This window comes from Coregonus clupeaformis, unplaced genomic scaffold, assembly GCF_020615455.1.
Source record: "Coregonus clupeaformis isolate EN_2021a unplaced genomic scaffold, ASM2061545v1 scaf0590, whole genome shotgun sequence".
Classification (NCBI taxonomy): Eukaryota; Metazoa; Chordata; class Actinopteri; order Salmoniformes; family Salmonidae; genus Coregonus; species Coregonus clupeaformis.
Window position 1 is genome coordinate 209943 of NW_025534045.1, and position 20345 is coordinate 230287.

General features: G+C 44.6%; 1 protein-coding gene across 1 annotated transcript in view; it reads left to right on the top strand.

The window, feature by feature from the left end:
- The window catches only part of LOC121555791 (neural-cadherin), a gene marked incomplete at its 3' end in the record, with an annotated part of 168151 nt that overhangs the window by 114300 nt on the left and 33506 nt on the right, over positions 1-20345 (top strand). The window contains exons 13-20 of the mRNA XM_045216060.1: positions 3378-3627; positions 4780-4907; positions 6706-6892; positions 10309-10452; positions 12074-12357; positions 13313-14927; positions 15490-15583; positions 16654-16838. Of these exons, the coding sequence (XP_045071995.1) occupies positions 3378-3627; positions 4780-4907; positions 6706-6892; positions 10309-10452; positions 12074-12357; positions 13313-14927; positions 15490-15583; positions 16654-16838 (2887 nt within the window). The remainder of the gene's footprint in view (positions 1-3377; positions 3628-4779; positions 4908-6705; positions 6893-10308; positions 10453-12073; positions 12358-13312; positions 14928-15489; positions 15584-16653; positions 16839-20345) is intronic.

Consider the following 20345-nt stretch of genomic DNA (forward strand, 5'->3'; position numbering starts at 1 on the left):
CTGCATTAGCATTGAATAGCCCCCGCGATATGCAACTTTTCAGGGAAGTTAGGAACCAATATACACAAGCAGTTAGGAAAGTAAAGGCTAGCTTTTTGCATCCTGTAACAGAAATGTGCATCCTGTAGCACTAACTCCAAAAAGTTTTGGGACACTGTAAAGTCCATGGAGAATAAGCGTACCTCCTCCAAGCTGCCCACTGCACTGAGGCTAGGAAACACTATCACCACCGATAAATCTACAATAATCGAGGATTTCAACAAGCATTTTGCTACGGCTGGCCATGCTTTCCACCTGGCTACCACTACCCCGGCCAACAGCTCTGCACCCTCCGCTGCAACTTGCCCATGCCCCCCCCCCCTCTTCTCCTTCACACAAATTCAGACAGCTGATATTCTGAAAGAGCTGCAAAATCTGGACCCCTACAAATCATCTGGGCTAGACAATCTGGACCCTTTCTTTCTAATACTAGCCGCCGAAATTGTCGCAACCCCTATTACTAACCGGTTCAACCTCTCTTTCGTAACGTCTGAGATCCCCAGAGATTGGAAAGCTGCCGCGGTCATCCCCCTCTTCACAGGGGGTGACACTCTAGATCCAAACTGTTACAGACCTATATCCATCCTGCCCTGCCTTTCGAAAGTTTTTGAAAGCCAAGTTAACAAACAGATCACCGACCATTTCGAATCCCACCGTACCTTCTCCGCTATGCAATCCGGTTTCTGAGCTGGTCATGGGTGCACCTCAGCCACGCTCAAGGTCCTAAACAATATTATAACCGCGATCGATAATAGACAGTACTGTGCAGCCGTCTTCATCGACCTGTCAACCACTGCATTCTTATTGGCAGACTAAATAGCCTTGGTTTCTCAAATGACTCCCTCGCCTGGTTCACCAACTACTTCTCAGATAGAGTTCAATGTGTCAAATCGGAGGGCCTGTTGTCTGGACCTATGGCAGTCTCTATGGGGGTGCCACAGGGTTCAATTCTTGGGCTGACTCTTTTCTCTGTGTATATCAATGATGTCGCTCTTGCTGCTGGTGATCCACCTCTACGCAGATGACACCATTTTGTATACATCTGGCCCTTCATTGGACACTGTGTTAACAAACCTCCAAACGAGCTTCAATGCCATACAACACTCCTTCCGTAGCCTCCAACTGCTCTTAAACACTAGTAAAACTAAATGCATGCTCTTCAATCGAATGCTGCTGGAACCCGCCCACCCGACTAGAATCACTACTCTCGACGGGTCTGACCTAGAGTATGTGAACAACTACAAATACCTAGGTGTCTGGTTAGACTGGAAACTCTCCTTCCAGACTCACATGAAGCATCTCCAATCCAAAGTTAAATCTAGAATCGGCTTCCTATTTCGCAACAAAGCCTCCTTCACTCATGCTGCCAAACATGCCCTCGTAAAACTGACTATCCTACCGATCCTTGACTTCGGCGATGTCATTTGCAAAATAGCCTCCAACACTCTACTCAGCAAATTTTACGAGGGCATGTTTGTAGTCTATCACAGTGCCATCCGTTTTGTCACCAAAGCCCCATATACTACCCACCACTGTGACCTGTACGCTCTTGTTGGCTGGTCCTCACTACATATTAGTCTCCAAACCCACTGGCTCCAGGCCATCTATAAATCACTGCTAGGCAAATCCCCGCCTTATCTTAGCTCATTGGTCACCATAGCAACACCAACCCGTAGTATGCGCTCCAGCAGGTATATCTCACTGGTCATCCCCAAAGCCAACACCTCCTTTGGCCGCCATTCCTTCCAGTTCTCTGCTGCCCATGACTGGAACGAATTGCAAAAATCTCTGAAGCTGGAGACTCTTATCTCCCTCACTAACTTGAAGCATCAGTTGTCAGAGCACCTTACCGATCACTGCACCTGTACACAGCCAATCTGAAATTAGCCCACCCAACTACATCATCCCCATATTGTTATTTATTTTGCTAATTTGCACCCCAGTATCTCTATTTGCACATCATCTTCTGCACATCTATCATTCCAGTGTTAATACTAATTGTAATTATTTTGCACTATGGCCTATTTATTGCCTTACCTCCATAACTTGCTACATTTGCACACACTGTATATATATATTTTCTGTTGTATTTTTGACTTTATGTTTTGTTTTACCCCATATGTAACTCTGTGTTGTTGTTTTTATCGCACTGCTTTGCTTTATCTTGGCCAGGTCGCAGTTGTAAATGAGAACTTGTTCTCAACTGGCTTACCTGGTTAAATAAAGGTTAAATAAAATAAATAAATAAATAAAATATGTCCTGGGGGAGGTAGAGGGACATGATGTTATCTTAGGGCAGAGTTGGACATGAATCATGATGGAATACAAATTAGGATGAGTATGGCAGATGTAACATGAAACAGGTATTCTGAGGTACATGGGGTTAGAGAAAGGTGAGTTAAGGGGAGGTTAGGACATGATGACACACATTAGGATAGGTACGTATTACAGAAATGGGGCTGGTAACTTGAGAGAGGTATTTTGAGCTGTGAACCAGTATTTTCACAGGGCTTCAAAGCAAATAAAAGCATCATGGAGTAGACTTGTTTGATCTAACATTAAAGCGGTTTCTTTACGACTTACTACACTGTACCGTACAAACACCACAACACTGGATGACACTAGCTGCATTTACCATGTCACTACAGCCAGTCTCTGCAGTAATGCACAGTAATGCGTATTATGATGTACTATATGGACACCAAGCTATTACAGTCTACAGCAAAAACGAGAGTAGATAATTCCCTCAGGGCTCAACCTCCATCCCTACTCTCCCAACCATCCTCCCTCTCTCTGGCACTTGCTGTGTCCTGGGATAGCCCTGCATCCTCATGGCAACTTACTCCAGCCAAAGCTCCCCCTCTCCCTGCCCATGTCCAGGCTCATCCCCCATTGCCTCTATTTTAAGCCAAACGCTTCATTACTTCTACAAGCCAGGCTCTGGCAATCACGAGTCCTGGATTATTCATAGGCATTTACTTTTAGTTTTTAAACTAACGCATTGAAAATTAATTTACAGAATTTTCTCTCTATCTTTTATAAGCTATTAAAAATGCAGATTAATATTTCACTGAGAGTGATCGAGAGAGTGTGAGAGAGGGGAAATGAACAGGGAGAGAGCGAGTGCTAAGGTTTTCTTTGGAGTTCTAAGTGATCAGCAAGATATTTATTTTACTCTTATGTGAAGATTTTATGGGCCACAGTAGGTTGTAGTTGATCTGTAGAACTGCTTGTTTTGCAGGCGGCCTCGCCTAAAGCCTAAAGCTGAGTCACAGAGGTGTGAATTGACTGCTAGTGTCCTCAGTTTCCCCTGTCTCTGTCTCCTCTCTGAACCCCAGACTATCAAGGCCACCTCTCCGCTGGGGGACCCTAGAGTGACCTATAACCTGGAGGATGGGATGGTGCCGGAGACCAACATGCCTGTACGCTTCTACCTGACCCCTAACCGTGAGGATGGCTCTGCCTCCATCCTGGTGGCTGAGCCCCTGGACTATGAGACCACCAGGAACTTCATACTGAGGGTCCGGGCTCAGAATGTGGCTGCAGTCCCCCTGGCAGCCTTCACTACTGTCTATCTTAATATCACAGGTAAGACAGATCAGTACTACCTGCTCATATAACAACCCATAATACTTAACTATCCCTTTTAACTTCCATTCCAGCAGCCTTGACTCAACACTGACTGTATACCACCATCGCTCTCTCTCTCTCGCTCTCTCGCTCTCTTGCTCTCACTTTGTCGCTCTTTCTCTCTCTCCTCCAGACTCTCTCTCTCCTCCAGACTAACCTCAGAAAGCATGATGTACTGGGATTTTTATAAAAATTTAGTTGATTTCCAGCCTTCTGATCCGAGCTTAATTTCCCATTACCACGGCTTATTACTGCAGTTCAGCCCACCCCTGACCCTCCGTCCCAAAATAGCTTTCATTCCCACCGTAGCCCAGACCCAGACTCCCTCCTCTTATCCTCCCCCCTTCCCTCTAACCAGACTCCATCTCCCCCCTCTATCATTCATGAGAGTTAGTCTTAAACCAGAGAGACATAATTAATCTGGCCAGACCCTCCTCACTCCTTCACCTCTCCTTCTCCTCTCCCTTATCTGTCTTAATAAGTGAGCCTTCAGTCTTCTCCAGAGGATGGAGGGAGGCAGGGAGGGCTGGAAAGGAGGAAGGGAGAGGGGGAGAAGGGGAGGAGAGGGTTGTAATGGATTTAAGACCAATGTTTAATTCATAGATTAAGACATTTGCTGAAGAAAATACAACATGGAAGTGTATCGTATCTCTGAATGCATCCGAGCCGTTATAGTTTTGGGGTTTGGACTAACTATCCTGAAATGTTATCTTCTGAAGAAAAACATTTTATTGAAGTTTCTAGTAAAGTTCTTGTGATAGTTCTCTATAATAACTAAGAAAGTGGTAAATGAGTTAAATAAATGACTCTAAAAGCTGTTTGTATTATTTCTCTGTGGAAACGGTTGAATGGTGAAAAATAGAGAGAGCTCTCAAGTGTCACAAAGAGGTCTTTGAAATTGTTCAATACACCTCCAGGAGTTTGAAGGTCTACATTAATCTCTGTCAACAAATGTTTAGCCACAGAGACTAACAGACGCGGGATGGAGTCTGCTGCCACCCTGTTTTACAGCCTGCTGCTTGAAAGACACGCTGCTCCTTATGAAACCCTTTCACTGAGAAAATACTGAGCCAAATGATGACGGATAATGCTGGTGCTTTTCTCTGCTAGATGTCAACGACAATGTTCCCTTCTTCACCTCGTCCATCTACGAGGCGTCGGTCACAGAGGGGGCAGAGGCGGGGACGTTTGTTACGCAGGTGTCATCCAATGACCTGGACCTGGGACTCAACGGAAAGGTGACGGAATGCTTTGGAATAATGGAAATACAAACAACCATCCTATATCAGCACTCCTACTCTGAGACATTTTGTGAATGCAGGTCCTGATTCTGATTCATTTCACCTTGGAGTCTTATACCGAAGGTAGAAAATGGAAAAACCCATCTATAGTCCATAGTTCAGTAGGAGAGTGTTCCTGTAGCCTGGCCATAAAATCTGTACTTCGGTTCAGCTTCCTGTATAAAACGTACAATACAGCACTTCACACATACTGAAGCTCCCCCCCTTTCCTGCAGTTAAATGACCTAGTGGCCTCATGGGTGGAATGTTATTCATATTTTTCATAATTTCAAAATTAATAAACATATTTTTTTTAACCGCTGAAAATCCGTTGATTCTATAATAAACGGTTTTGTTATATTTCAGTCTTCTGTGATGTATTTAAAGTGTAATATTGGAATGCAAATTCAAAATGTAATCCATTTCAACTCTATACTGTATATAACATGGTACAGGTGCCTTTTTTTTAAAGCCCAAAACCATGTGAGTGAGGTGTATACTTCTGTTTCAAATTAGATTTGTTTAAGACTACCAAGAAACACTCTGTGTGACCCTGATTTAGCCCACTGCAGTAAAAGCTTATTAAGGACACAAGTGTTGAGAAGACACACTCACATGCACACGCTTGCTCGCACGCACGCAAACAGGTACACTTGAGCGCACACATTCTCACACGCATACACACACACTCACTGCATCGTCTACATTTCATGCTGCTTTTCTTGATCTCTGTCTTGATCTCTATACACACATAATCATGCACGCACACACACACACACGTTCCCACACGCACACAAACAGTACGGGTAGTCTACTCATAATTGAATTCATAGTACGAGGACACCATGGCTATTGGCACAAATGGGTGCATAAAATGTACTCAGTTGTTTGCATGCACAGTGTCCTTGGCTGCTTAATTGCTTGCGCTCTCTGAGGCAGGCTGAATCATAGATACCATGCAGGCCCACATTTAGATAATGAGTATCATTGGTGGACGTGAATATGAAAATTATATTTCACGCCTGTTTAAATGTGTCTGTTTTTTTTACCCAAAACTTGACCCCGCCAACCTTTTTATTATGGCATTACATTTAATTCCCCTGTACAACCCCATTTATTTTCTGACCCACGCCGTTTCCATCCTCTAGCTCAATGAATTTTACTGAACAACTTCCTGCGGCTGTTGAATGCCATTCATAGCTCGTTGACACAGCTTTTATTCAGTTTGAACATTAAAATTAGGTACATTCTTTTTTGGTGAATAGACTTCAGTCTCCTGCTTTAAACCGAATTATAACAACGTAGCTTTGTTTTATTGATATAGAAATATATTGTCACATGTGGTTGGGTTGAATGAGGTCTGTCTGCTCCAGAGTAGTTAATTAAAGTTTGGTTAAATAAGTACGTGTGCACACATCCACCCCAATAGAGAGATAAATGTATCAAATGCATGGTGTTTTAGACTATTTTGAGAGACTCTGCTGTTTGAATAAAACTATTATTCTCTCTCCCCTGTCTCACTCACCTATCTTTGGTAATCCTTACTCTGTATCTCTATCTTCCTTGTCTTTCTCACGTCCATCCTTTCTTACTCATCCCTCGTGTATCTCCAACGTCCTTTCCTCTCTTTCCACTCTTACTCCATCCATACCCTTCACCTTCTCCATGCCACTCGCTTTAACCTCATTCTTCATGCTCTTCCACCCTGGCCTCCTGCTCCCCCTTCTTCCTCCTTCTCTCTCGCTGTCTGTCTCAGATCTCCTACTCCCTGCTGAACGACCGCAGTGGGGACTACCAGTACTTCCGGATTGACCCTGAGCTGGGCTCCATCTACACAGAGGCCGTGTTTGACCGTGAGACCAAAGGCTCCTACCTGCTGGAGGTCAAGTCAGTGGACGGCTGGGAGTCAGCCCGGCCTGGGAAACATGGACAGCCCAACTCAGGTGAGGCCAGCTCAGATCAGCTAGCTCATCAGCTCAACAGGGCTGGAGGATGAGAGAGAGAACAGTAATGCATGCAGTATGCACACAGTAGCAAGCCTTATCAAATTGTGACGACTTAGGAATACACTGTGTGCATTGTCTGAATACATTCAAATACATTTGAAAATGAGCTCCATTTTCTGACAGGCCTTGGTAGTACAGTAGGAGGGCTGGGTTTGGATTGCAGTCTCAAGACGTCATTTACAGTGGCTTGCGAAAGTATTCACCCCCCTTGGCATTTTTCATATTTTGTTGCCTTACAACCTGGAATTAAAATTGATTTTTGGGTTTATCATTTGATTTACACAACATGCCTACCACTTTGAAGATGCAAAATATTTTTTATTGTGAAACAAACAAGAAATAACACCAAAAAAATTGAAAACTTGAGCGTGCATAACTATTCACCCCCCCCAAAGTCAATACTTTGTAGAGCCACCTTTTGCAGTATTTACAGCTGCAAGTCTCTTGGGGTATGTCTCTATAAGCTTGGCACATCTAGCCACTGGGATTTTTGCCCATTCTTCATGGCAAAACTGCTCCAGCTCCTTCAAGTTGGATGGGTTCCGCTGGTGTACAGCAATCTTTAAGTCATACCAAAGTGTCTCAATTGGATTGAGTTCTGGGCTTTTACTAGGCCATTCCAAGACATTTAAATCTTTCCACTTAAACCACTCAAGTGTTGCTTTAGCAGTATGCTTAGGGTCATTGTCCTGCTGGAAGGACTGAAACAGGTTTCCCTCAAGACTTTCCCTGTATTTAGCGCCATCCATCATTCCTTAAATTCTGACCAGTTTCCCAGTCCCTGCCGATGAAAGAACATGGTGTTCTTAGGGTGATGAGAGGTGTTGGGTTTGCGCCAGATATAGCATTTTTCTTGATGGCCAAAAAGCTCAATTTTAGTCTCATCTGACCAGAGTACCTTCTTTCATATGTTTGGGGAGTCTCCCACATGCCTTTTGGCGAACACCAAACGCAATGGCTTTTTTCTGGCTCCTCTTCCGTAAAGCCCAGCTCTGTGGAGTGTACGGCTTAAAGTGGTCCTATGGACAGATACTCCAATCTCCGCTGTGGAGCTTTGCAGCTCCTTCAGGGTTATCTTTTGTCTCTTTGTTGCCTCTCTTATTAATGCCCTCCTTGCCTGGTCCGTGAGTTTTGGTGGGCGGCCCTCTCTTGGCAGGTTTGTTGTGGTGCCATATTCTTTTCCATTTTTTAATAATGGATTTAATAGTGCTCCGTGGGATGTTCAAAGTTTCAGATATTTTTTATAACCCAACCCTGATCTGTACTTCTCCACAACTTTGTCCCTGACCTGTTTGGAGATCTCCTTGGTCTTCATGGTGCCGCTTGCTTGGTGGTGACCTTTGCTTAGTGGTGTTGCAGACTCTGGGGCCTTTCAGAACAGGTGTATATATACTGAGATCATGTGACACTTAGATTGCACACAGGTGGACATTATTTAACTAATTATGTGACTTCTGAAGGTAATTGGTTGCACCAGATCTTATTTAGGGGCTTCATAGCAAAGGGGGTGAATACATATGCACGCACCACTTTTCCGTTATTTATTTTTTTGAATTTTTTGAAATACGTTATTTTTTTCATTTCACTTCACCAATTTGGACTATTTTGTGTATGTCCATTACATGAAATCCAAATAAAAATCAATTTAAATTACAGGTTGTAATGCAACAAAATAGGAAAAACGTCAAGGGGGATGAATACTTTTGCATGGCACTGTAAGTCTGAGCTGCGGCTTGTCTCACTGGTGGGGAGGGATCCTCTATCTCTCTCTCCACCAGATATGCGTATCTCTTCCCAGAGGGAACTTACACCTGCTGATGAACAACCAGACAAGGTCTTATGGAGAATGTTTTTTTCATTCATATTATCATAGATTATTAAAAGTTGCTTTACAATTACATTTTAGTCATTTAGCAGACGCTCTTATCCAGAGCGACTTACAGTTAGTGAATACATATTTTTTTAAATACTGGCCCCCCGTGGGAATCGAACCCACAACCCTGGCGTTGCAAACGCCATGCTCTATCAACTGAGCTACATCCCTGCCGGCCATTCCCTCCCCTACCCTGGACGACGCTGGGCCAATTGTGCGCCGCCCATGAGTCTCCCGGTCACGGCCGGCTGCGACAGAGCCTGGATTCGAACCAGGATCTCTAGTGGCACAGTTAGCACTGCGATGCAGTGCCTTAGACCACTGCGCCACTTTCAGTCGGCTTCGCCCTAAATGACATTTCTGACAGCGTAAACACCACTCAAATATTAAAAAGGCAGGGAGTAAATTTTTTTTGATTTTGCAGTGCTATAAATGTTAGATGAGGATGATATAAAGAGGAGGGAAGACTAGGGGCTTCAGAGTGATGGAGACTCCTCCCAGAACAGTGCTCTGTTGCTTAGCATGTAGAATGAGTCTCTATAGGGTCCTCAACCCTCCCTCCCCCCTATCTCCCAGCAACTGGCACCTACAGCCTGTCTTATACAACATACTGACATGGTGGTGTGAATCGTGGGGAAAAAACACATTCGCACATGCAAACACACACACGTTCTCAATTTCTCTCTCCCTCTCACTCACTCGACTAAAGAATATACTGAATGAAATCGGAGGAGCCTAGGAGTAGGGCGATGTTGTGATCGATGACAGCTGTTAAAAAACTAAAAGAAAGACGACTAGACAGAAGAAAAGAGGAGTATTGAGGAAGGGTTGTAAACACGACCTTGATGCAATAGCAGTGTTTACGAGGAAAGAGCAATCTGTCACGGTATTGATGCTGCGTACTTTCCACGCTTCTCTGTGTGTGTCTGGAACACAGGAGAGGAGGAGACACACCAATTGACGATGGCTGGATCTGCCCAACAGATATGTCCTCCTTCTCCTCTCCTCCGTCAGACTCAGAAAGGCGTAAAAAGTTGGAGGTTGTGGCTTGTTTTGTTGCTATGCTGCATTATCTCTGTGTAAAACCGCAAGCTATCTTTGCAAACAGCTTACATAATTGATCTTATCTTGAAGAGTGTATTGCAAATTATGTTCCTTTTCATACACATATCAAAGGGAGCTAATTATATTGGGATGCCCCCCCCTCCTCCCCCCAAGAGGCTCTTTTCACATCTGCCTGCGGATTGCTTCTGAAAGAAAAGTCAGAAAGAAAAGAGTCAGACAGAGAGAGAGAGAGAGGGAGAGCAAGATAGAGAGATGTGAGGAATAATAGAGGGTGAAGATAGGAGGATGGAGGGATAAATAGAGGGATGAAGAAGAGAGAGGGAGAGAGGGGGGAGGATATGTTCAGGTTGACAGAATAAGAGCGGGCCTGGCGTTTAATCTCTCACTCTGTGCTCTCTCTCTCTCCTTCCTTCAGACACGGCGTACGTGAGGGTTTTCATCAGCGATGTGAATGATAACAAGCCTGTCTTTGCTCAGACGGTGTATGAAGTGGATGTGGATGAGGATGCCGATGTGGGCTTTGCCATCCTGACTGTCAGTGCTAATGACGAGGATGAAGGTACGTGGTGGAGTGGGAGAACATAAGTCACTTCCCTGTCGTTCTCACTCCCGTGGCTCAGTGAACTTGTGAGAGGTTACGAGGGCTCTCCATCTCTCCTCAGGTCATGACCCTGAAGAAAACACAGTATGGTTGAGATGCCCTATTTTTATAAAGTATGTTTCACATTGATTTCATGTTATCGATTGTTGGTGTGTCATATAGCTTGTCAAGGTACTGCGGTGTAAACAGAATATAAATCAGCTTTTTTTTATATAAACTGCATAAGTCTCCATATGGCTTCCCCATAGCTCAGAAAGGACATCCTTAACATCGCAATAGGCTCATCAACTCACAGGTCAGGGACTGCACACACACAGCACACAGCAAATCCACTCTCTTTCTCCTGCAGCGAGCCCTATAATAACTCTCATCCTATGGGCACCATCCATACCCCTCTCCCATCCATCTCATCCTATACTAACATGCCATTTATTCACCTGACTCACCCTCATTCAGCCGGCTCTAACTCACATGACCCCGCTACAATAAATCCATTGTGAAGCATTTCATCTCCTCTGGTGCTGCGGTAGCTAGCTATCAGTCCGCTACTGGAATAGGAGAGGAGCGGAGAAGGGGGGGCGTAGCTCCATAATGTCAGACATTTATCATGTCGGAACGCGTAGGCCTGTGGAGCGGCAACCACCTCTCTGTGATGAATGAGCTCGGCCGCGCCACCAGCTCCATCTCTGCAATCTCAATACACAGCACCACGCGCGAGGGGACAGTCTCCGGGCCACTTTGGGTAATAAAGCACACGCGCGGGGCCAGCTATGCTGATGGGCCGACACCCCCGAACAGATTATCACCACCCAGGGAGCCAGGGATCCTGGAACGCAGAGAAAGAGAGAGACAGAGAGGTCTTTCTCCTTTACTGAGCTGATAAGAGTTCCTGGAAGTGGAAGCAGACCGTTTCTTTTTGTTTTCCTCCTGTCAGTTTATAGCCAGGGAAAGTGGGAAGGTCTTTTTAACACGTACAAGTGGGAATAGGATTTCTCTTGTGTTTGTTTATTCATTTTGTTTGTTTACACCGCATTGCTCGCTCTGTGCATGCATGGTCTCCACTGGGATTTGAACTCAGCAGTTTGAAGGGGGAGAGGAAGCTCAATTGAAAACATATCTATTCACAAGTCATTCTAATGTTTCATTAGCACTGCCAACACAACAAACTACTCAGGATTAGGGATTACTGCTCTGCTCTGTTCTGGCGTCCTCACTTTCATGTTGCAAATAAGCTATGAATCTTTTGTCTTTGGAGATTCCTCCATTCTCCCTCTCTTGAGTTGTTATGTATTGAATATGATTGAGATTCCAAAGAGTCTCTTCTCAATAATTGGATTCTGTATAGAACTGCTGATCAGCTGATAGACCTTATTACAATTACTTTGTGAAGCAAAAAACGAAGAAACTTCCTGAAATGTTAAGCAGGCCTATTACCTGGATTCAGTCAGATCTCATTTGAAAAAGGAAACTTTGATTCCTGAAAATGTTATCTATATATGTTAAATTCTGTGTATGTGATGCTCATGGTGTCCCATTCTGCTTACTACACATATCTCAGTCACCACATTGTTCTGTTTAGGCGCCAATGCTAAACTCCGCTACCAGATCACGTCTGGCAACACTGGCGGGGTGTTTGACGTGGAACCAGAGGTGGGCACCATCTTCATCGCCCAGCCTCTGGACTATGAGCAGAACAAGGGCTACAAGCTGCTGGTGCTGGCGTCGGACGGGAAGTGGGAGGACTATGCGGATGTGATGGTCAACGTGGTCAACAAGAACGACGAGGCGCCAGTGTTCACGGTCAACGAGTACTATGGTTCTGTGACTGAGGAGCTGGATGGATCGCCTGTGTTCGTGCTTCAGGTATGTGTGAAACACTCATTGAATCATACGGTAATCTTTATTTGTCACATTATTATGACAACAGATACAAATGATCTATTAAGTCATCACACATGTATTAGTAGAAAATAAGGGAGAATAGTATGATATACAGTATCAGACGTCTGAAATCTCATGAGAGTATTTTGTCATCAACTCAACCGTGTTATGACTCTATCTGTCAACGTGAAAAACAGAGTTTTTGATGTGTATTTTAAATGTTCTCTTTCAGCTTTTCCATCAGTATCTCAAGAGCTTAAAATTATAAGGTTTGATCTGCATTTTTTTTAAACGGAGTTACTGGCATAGCCTTGTTCTGTAAAATATCCTGTACCTACTACATACCTCAAATCATGATAGATAACTGAAAGATAACAATTATTCCAACCATTTATCTCAGAATCATCTTTTTGCAGATAGAACCTTATAATTCTGTCAGTCAGAATGTGTCATTGTGCACCAGGAGGTTACAGACACTCTTTTACCCAAGCCTTTATGTCCTCAGACTGAATTGCATGAGATGACATCATGCTGTTTTTCATTCCAACATCCCTGTTTTAAAAGATTCTTCAGACGGGATATCTGGTACAAGCTTTAGACCAGTAGCAGTTTTTCCCCCAACACTCCATAGTAGCTCATTGGTTTCATTTCACGTACAGTACCTGACACTCTGCAATTCTCATGGTAGACATAAACATGTTGCTCTGCCTGGGGATTGATTGGGGCTAAGGTGAGGAGAGTGAAAGTTGTACACGTAGCCGATATACTAGAGTTGATCACTGCAGAGCAGGTAGGTGTGAAGTTAGCGCTTCAACCAACCTGATGGATGACTCCAGTCAGTAGGCTTCAATAATTAAACAGTGCTGAACTCCATAAAAAAAGTTTGCGCGCTGCAAATTAAAAAGCTTCACCGAGTACATTCCCTTTGATGTTGTAGGTAACTGCTACTGACCCAGATAAGGATGCTGACCAGGAGGCCCTGCGGTACTCCCTCCATGGCCAGGGAGCTGAGAGCGAGTTCATAATTGATGAGGTGACGGGGAAGATCTACGCTCAGAGGACTCTGAACCGGGAGGAGCGGGCCGTGTGGAGGTTTGTGGTCCTGGCCACAGATGAGGGCGGCGAGGGTCTGACCGGATTCACTGACATCATCATCAACGTGTGGGACATCAATGACAACGCACCCATCTTCACCTGTGCCCCCGATTGTCATGGCAACGTGCCGGAGAACTCCGCCCCCGGCACCTCTGTCATGGAGATGACGGCCACCGACCTGGACGACTCGGCCGTGGGCCAGAACGCTGTGCTCTCCTACAGGATTGTGGGTAATACGGGTACAGGTGGCGGCGGCTCTGACATGTTCAGCATTAACCCGTCCACGGGCACCATCTCGGTGGCAATGAGTGGCCTGGACCGGGAGCAGGCAGAGGCCTACCTGCTGGTGGTGGAGGCCAGGGACGGGGGTGGCATGACGGGCACGGGTACCGCCACCATCAGGGTGACAGACGTGAACGACCATGCACCCAGGTTCACGGAGCGGTCCTGCATGGCCAGGGTTCCTGAGAGCAGTGAGCCCAACGCGGTGCTGCTGGAGCTGTCTGCTGAGGACTGGGACACAGGAGAGAACGCTCAGCTCACCTTCAGTGTGGTGGCAGGAGACCCAGAGCAGAAGTTCTCCATGGTGAGCCACCGGCAGGAGCAGCGTGGCACCCTGAGGCTGAAGAAGAGGCTGGACTACGAGAGGCCCAGCGAGCAGCGCTTCAACCTCACCCTGAAGGTCGAAGACCTGGACTTCTCCAGCTTCATCCACTGTGTCGTAGAGGTAGAGGACTGTAACGACCACGCACCCATCTTCATTGCGCTTTCCCAGCCGCCGGCACCCCTGCCCGAGGACGTGCCCGTGGGCAGCAGTGTGGCAAGGCTGACGGCCAGCGACTCTGACTCAGGCCAAAACAAGGAGATCACCTACAGAATCCTCCAGAAGTCAGACCCTCTGGGCCAGTTCTCTGTAGACCAGTCTGGTCTAGTCACTGTGACCAGCGCTCTGGACAGAGAGACAGCAGCACAGCACCACCTGGTCATCCTGGCTACTGACCACGGCTCTCCGGCCTTGACGGGCAGCGCCACCATTCAGCTGGCCCTGCTGGACATCAACGACAACGGGCCGGAGTTTGAGGCAGCGTACGCCCCAGTGGTGTGGGAGAACATCGCTGGTCCCCAGCTGGTCAGACTCAACCAGACCTCCACACTGCTGCGGGCCGTAGACCGAGACTCAGCGGAGAACGGATCTCCATTCTACTTCAGCCTTCCCTTAGAGCTACACCACAGCAACGACTTCTACCTGCAGGATAACGGAAACGGCACAGCCACCATCACGGCCCTGAGGGCCTTCGACCGGGAGAGGCAGAAAGAGTTCCTCCTGCAGATCATCATGAGTGACAGCGGCCATCCGCCCAAGACGGTCACCAACACTCTGACCATCACCATAGGAGATGAGAATGACCATGCTCACCAGGCGGGAGAGAAGGAGATTTTTGTCAACAGTCACAGAGGTGAGATCCCTGCCATCATCAATACACTATAATGCATGTATTCATGGCACAGCAATGAGAGAACAAATTCACAAAGTGGTATATGAATGAGGAGCAAATCATTACCTTTTCCAGGGCTTGAAGGTTTTGCTTCACCCTGGAGTTTATGAAAAGAAACCATGTCTGTTTTGTTGTTCTCGCGCCTTTTTAGGAGCAGCTGTAGGAGTGAGCAATTAGGTATAGCTGAGTCTCTTTTCTCCTCTTCAGGGTTGACTATCTAGTCCAGGTTCATACCTCTCCTTTCACAAAATGAGTCAATACATCATGTTCCCTTGTTGAAGTGCAGTGGAGAGTTGTTGGTAATATGTGTTGACTAGTTTCTTTCAGACACATTTTCTTGTTGCCTTGCAGTGATTATGATAGCCTTTCTCTCTACAAGCATTCGTATGTAGCCTGCTGTTTTCAGAACACTTTAATATCCATGTGAAGAGTGCTCTTTTTTACGATACCCCTTCATGACACACGCACACACACACACACACACACAGAGACCCTTGAGAAAATCAATGTTCTTTGCCGACAGGGAGGATGCCGACTACAGTCCTGGGGAAGGTCTACGCTCCAGATCCAGATGATTGGGACAACAAGACCTATGCCTTTGAGGGACATGTGCCCAAGTAAGACATCTCTATCTCTCTTCCTCTGTATTTCTCTCTCTTTCCCTCCCTCCGTCACCCTCTCTCAATGCTCCATAAACCTTGAGAGTGATGTCTCCCGACAGCCTCTCTGTCATTGATGTTGTGGATCTGCACCTGAGACGAAGGTGCGAGACGAGCAGAGCAGAGGAACCCTGAGTGACAGGGTGTTTTTGAGATGGTTGCCTTGAGATCTCTGTGAAGGCTCAACAGCTACAGTGGTGTTCAGAACATATCATACCATGTGACACCTTGACGGCCTCAAATCCAGAAGCATGTTGACTACCATTGCCACTGCACTGCACTCACATACAGAAACTCAGATTGACTGTAATTTTCTCCCAGAAAATCTGTTCTTTCAACACACATAGCTACAGTATGTTGTTGAATCTATACAGAGTTAATATTTAATCTAGCATCTCTCATCTTCACTCGAGTAGAGAAACTTCTGCATTACTCGATAGGGAAAAGGTTAGAGTCCAGTTTACTAATTTTGACACATCATATTAAACACTGTTGGATTTGAAGATGATAAACCAACTCATCTCAATGTGTCTCCTTCACTATTTGATGTGCCTGGGATCTTGCTTTGATTCCCAGTGTAATTAAACTTGAATGAGCTCAATTACAAAGGAAGTATGAAGTTGTGGACCACAAGGAGTTGCTTCCGCTCATCTTTTTCTCTCTTCTCTTTTATAATCTCCCCTTCCCCTCCACTTCTTTCCTCGATCCTCTCCTCTCTTCCTCCCTCCTCCCTCCCTCTCTATTCTCTCCTCCCCCATAATTTCCTATTTTCTATTTTTTTATCCTCTCTCGTTCTGCTGTCTTTTATCTATTCCTTCTTTGATTCTGCTGTTTTGAATCTTTGTGTCTTAATCTCCTCTCTCTGGCTCCCAAAGTCTCTCAGTCATTTCTTCTCTTTTATGCCAACCCAGTATTCATTCACAGTGGTGTATCACCAAATCTAACTGTAGATGCACCACAGGCTGCTCATTTTAAATGCAAAATATGAAGAATTGATGTTGCTGATGTGGTTTTTGATGCCTCCTCAGTTACTTCATCCTGAACAAGCGGACGGGCTTCCTCATCATTAAGGAGAACACTCCCCCGGGCAGCTACGAGTTTCAGGTGCGCGTGTCAGACGGAGTGTGGCCAGACGCTGTCTCTGGGGTAATGGTGTATGTGAGGGAGCTGCGTGACGAGGCCATCTACAACTCTGGGTCCCTCCGCCTGGCAGGTACAGTACAGTACACATGGCCTCTGAACCTTGACCTATGACATCAGGGGTCGGATTGTTTTATATTGTTTCATGTTATCATATGAAGATTATTTCTTATGTTTATAAGAAATATATTTTCAAGATACAATGTATGGGTTAGTAACAGTGGAAATATGTCATTCTTGGAAATATGTCATTCTGAACTTTAAAAAAATTATAATTAGACAATGTTTTGCTTCCTCAGCACTTTCATTTTGGGTGTCAATTATAGTCTGATATACCACTTGTGTGTGTGAAAATGAAATGTACTTTGGAAAAAATGGTCTACGGCTGAGGGGATTTTATGATTTCTGAGATATTGAAATGAAAAGAGAGAGGGAGAAATAGCGGAGGGAGTCATGGCTCATATAAGCTGATAAAGGGATTTGCTTCAAATTCCAAAAGCAGCAGCAGGCAAATGTATTCACACCAACCAGGAGCCTTTACATTACAGCTAGTGGTTATATACTGTGTAACATTATTTATTTAATGGAAACTGGGTAAACAAGACGTTTTATAATATGTACAGTAAGTGATGAAAATGGAACCAAAATCTCCAGTAATTAATGCTTCAGCCCATTTAATCTACAGTAGTGCCGTCTGGTTTCGTAAACTTCTTAGCTGGGTATTTTGAGTGCATCCTCTAAATGACACAATATCCACTGCATTTAGAGAGCTGTAGAGTTTGTATTGATTGAAATGGCTCATGGCATAAAAGGTCTGTTGAAGATGAGTGTTATCGGAAGCAATATGTCAACAACTGCTGTAGTGCTGAGAACTGAACCAGACGCAGGTGCTCAACCTAGAGTGCAATTACACTAACCCTATCAGTCCTGAGACCCCAGCAAAAATTGGCTTTTCATTTATCTGACGTATCTGCATGTCCAGCCATTATATTTATCCTCACAATTAAGTGTTTTACCATTTTCTTTTTAGGAAAACCAGGGCTACATGTAGAACAATTTGACATAAACCGTTGTGTCGTGGAATTCTTACACTAGGACACTCAAAGTCAATATTAAATGAATCACTCTTTATTATCAGCATGCTGGTGAGGTTCCAACCAACTCAATGCACCAAGTACACATGTCGATCAGGAGCTCTACCAGGGCAGTCCCGTTAGTTCCCTTATATACTGGTTAGAGACACGTTACATAGGCATGGGGTTGGTTCCGGCATGTGTCTGGCACCATCTTAACTTAAAGAACATATTCTTGGCGAAGGTCCTAAGGAGGAGGTCATGACGCCCCCCCCCCCCCATCTCTTTACCAGGCACAGGCAGGAACCAAGGATTGTTTATGACACCAAATACAACATTTTCAAGACTGTTTCTTCACAAAGTTAAATGTCATTCACAGTTGCATTCATGAGTTTTATTGACAAAGGTCAACAAAAAAAGAATGTCCGCCAAATCAAAAACAGGATAAAAATGAATTTATGTGAATACTGTAAGTACATCAATTGTTTCCTCAGTGGGAAATGAATATCCAACTAGTCAGTTTAAACTGTGTGGAGTTTGGAGTTGTGACAGCAACTATGTGACCTTATTACAGTATTATAGACACTATGTCCTGAGATTTCCTAGAAGAACCCCTTACCTTCTAACGACTCTTGTCTAGCTTTTGTGAGCGTCATAGAGCAATGTGTGTGTTCGTGAGAGTATCAGATTTTCATAGAGAGCTTTTAGCAGTTTGTAGCTTAAACCATTCAGACTCTACAGAGGTTTTTATAAAAAGACCCGGCCCAGGGCCTCTTCGGGATCCACCATTGCCTCACAAACACCAATCTAGCTCAGCCCCCATTAATCACACAGACTTGGTTGGTATCTACGGATGTAGAAGAAATAGACGAATCCAATGGTACAACCCTGAACGAAGTCTGGAGCGGAAACACACAATGTTTAAGCGGGGTTAGAAGTCCAAAACGTATTGGGATCTCATTGGGGACTCATTGGGTTAAATATACATTTGTAGACACATCCCAGAACATTTTAAATGTCAACACCAAGACTGCCCCCAATCCAAATGCATTTGTAAACAGCAATTACCTGAAGAGAATTGGGATTGTGGAAGCCATTTTCAGGTTATTTCACAAATAAAGCACTCTGTAAACATTCTCATGGATTCCAAGTCTGAAGGATTATGAAAAATTCTACTTATAGTATTACTGACATAGCCTCCTTGACATTTTAAATCCCATTTCAAGAACTAATGTGGAAGGCAATAAGGACATTTACTGTTAAATCTTCTTCTGGGAGATTAAGGCTCTTTGTGGAAAACTCACAATTGATTGAAAGGTGACGTGTGATAAATAGTGAATCCTTGAGACGCCCACACCAGTTCACATAAGCATATAGTACATCCTCAAAGAAACACACACACACAGCTTTATTTTTGTGACATTTTAGGACTTTTTGGGGAGTAAAAATGTTTGACCATTAAAAATCCTATTTTCCCTAACCCCTAACCAAACCCCTAACCCTTAACCTAACCCTAACTTTAACCCTAACCTTAACCCCAAAAACCCTAAACCTAACCCTAAGCCTAAACCTAAACCTAACCCTAACCTTAACCCTAATCTTAACCCCAAAACCCTAAATCTAACCCTTAAGCTTAAAATAGCATTTGAACAAATTCAGGACATTGTTTTCCTACCTTGTCAGGACATTTGGGTGAATTATTAGGACATTAGGGTCCTGATAAGGTAGGAAAACAAGTACACACACACTCTCTCTCTCTCTCTCTCTCTCTCTCTCTCTCTCTCTCTCTCTCTCTCTCTCTCTCTCTCTCTCTCTCTCTCTCTCTCTCTCTCTCTCTCTCTCTCTCTCAAACGCACAGCCCTCTGGGGAATGTCTAGTATGTTGGATAAAGAACTTTGAAACAGCTTCACTGTGTCCTTTTCTGGCTGTGAGATTAGTTTGAAAAAGTTAAATGTTTAATCCTTCTATCCCTCATTCCATTCCTCCCCCTTCCCTCCCTTCTGCCTAACTCTGGGGCCCACCTCACCTGTTTGCATCTCCCTAAGGTCCTGCTTCATGGGATCAATACAAACTGAAATTCAGTCCACCTCTGGGATTAACACCAATACTAACCTCTGAGTCTTTCTCAAGGTCCTATTGACCCAGTCAACTGAATCCCTCTGCTCTGCCACCATCAGTCTGCTGACCTGACATGACAGGGGCATGCTAGTCTCTTTTAATGGAGGTAGTTTGTATCTACTGTCCCCTACGTATTTATTTGGACAGTGAAGCTAAAACTTAATTTGGCTCTATACTCCATGATTTTGGATTTGAGATAAAATCTTTTATATGAGGCAACAGTACAGAATGTCACCTTTTATTTGAGGGTATTTTCATACATATCTGTTGTACCATTTAGAAATCAATGGACTTTATGTGTATCTAGTCCCCCCATTTGAAGGTGGCATAAGTATTTTGACAAATTCACTTATATTGTATTACATTTAGTCAAAAGTTTAGTGTTTTGG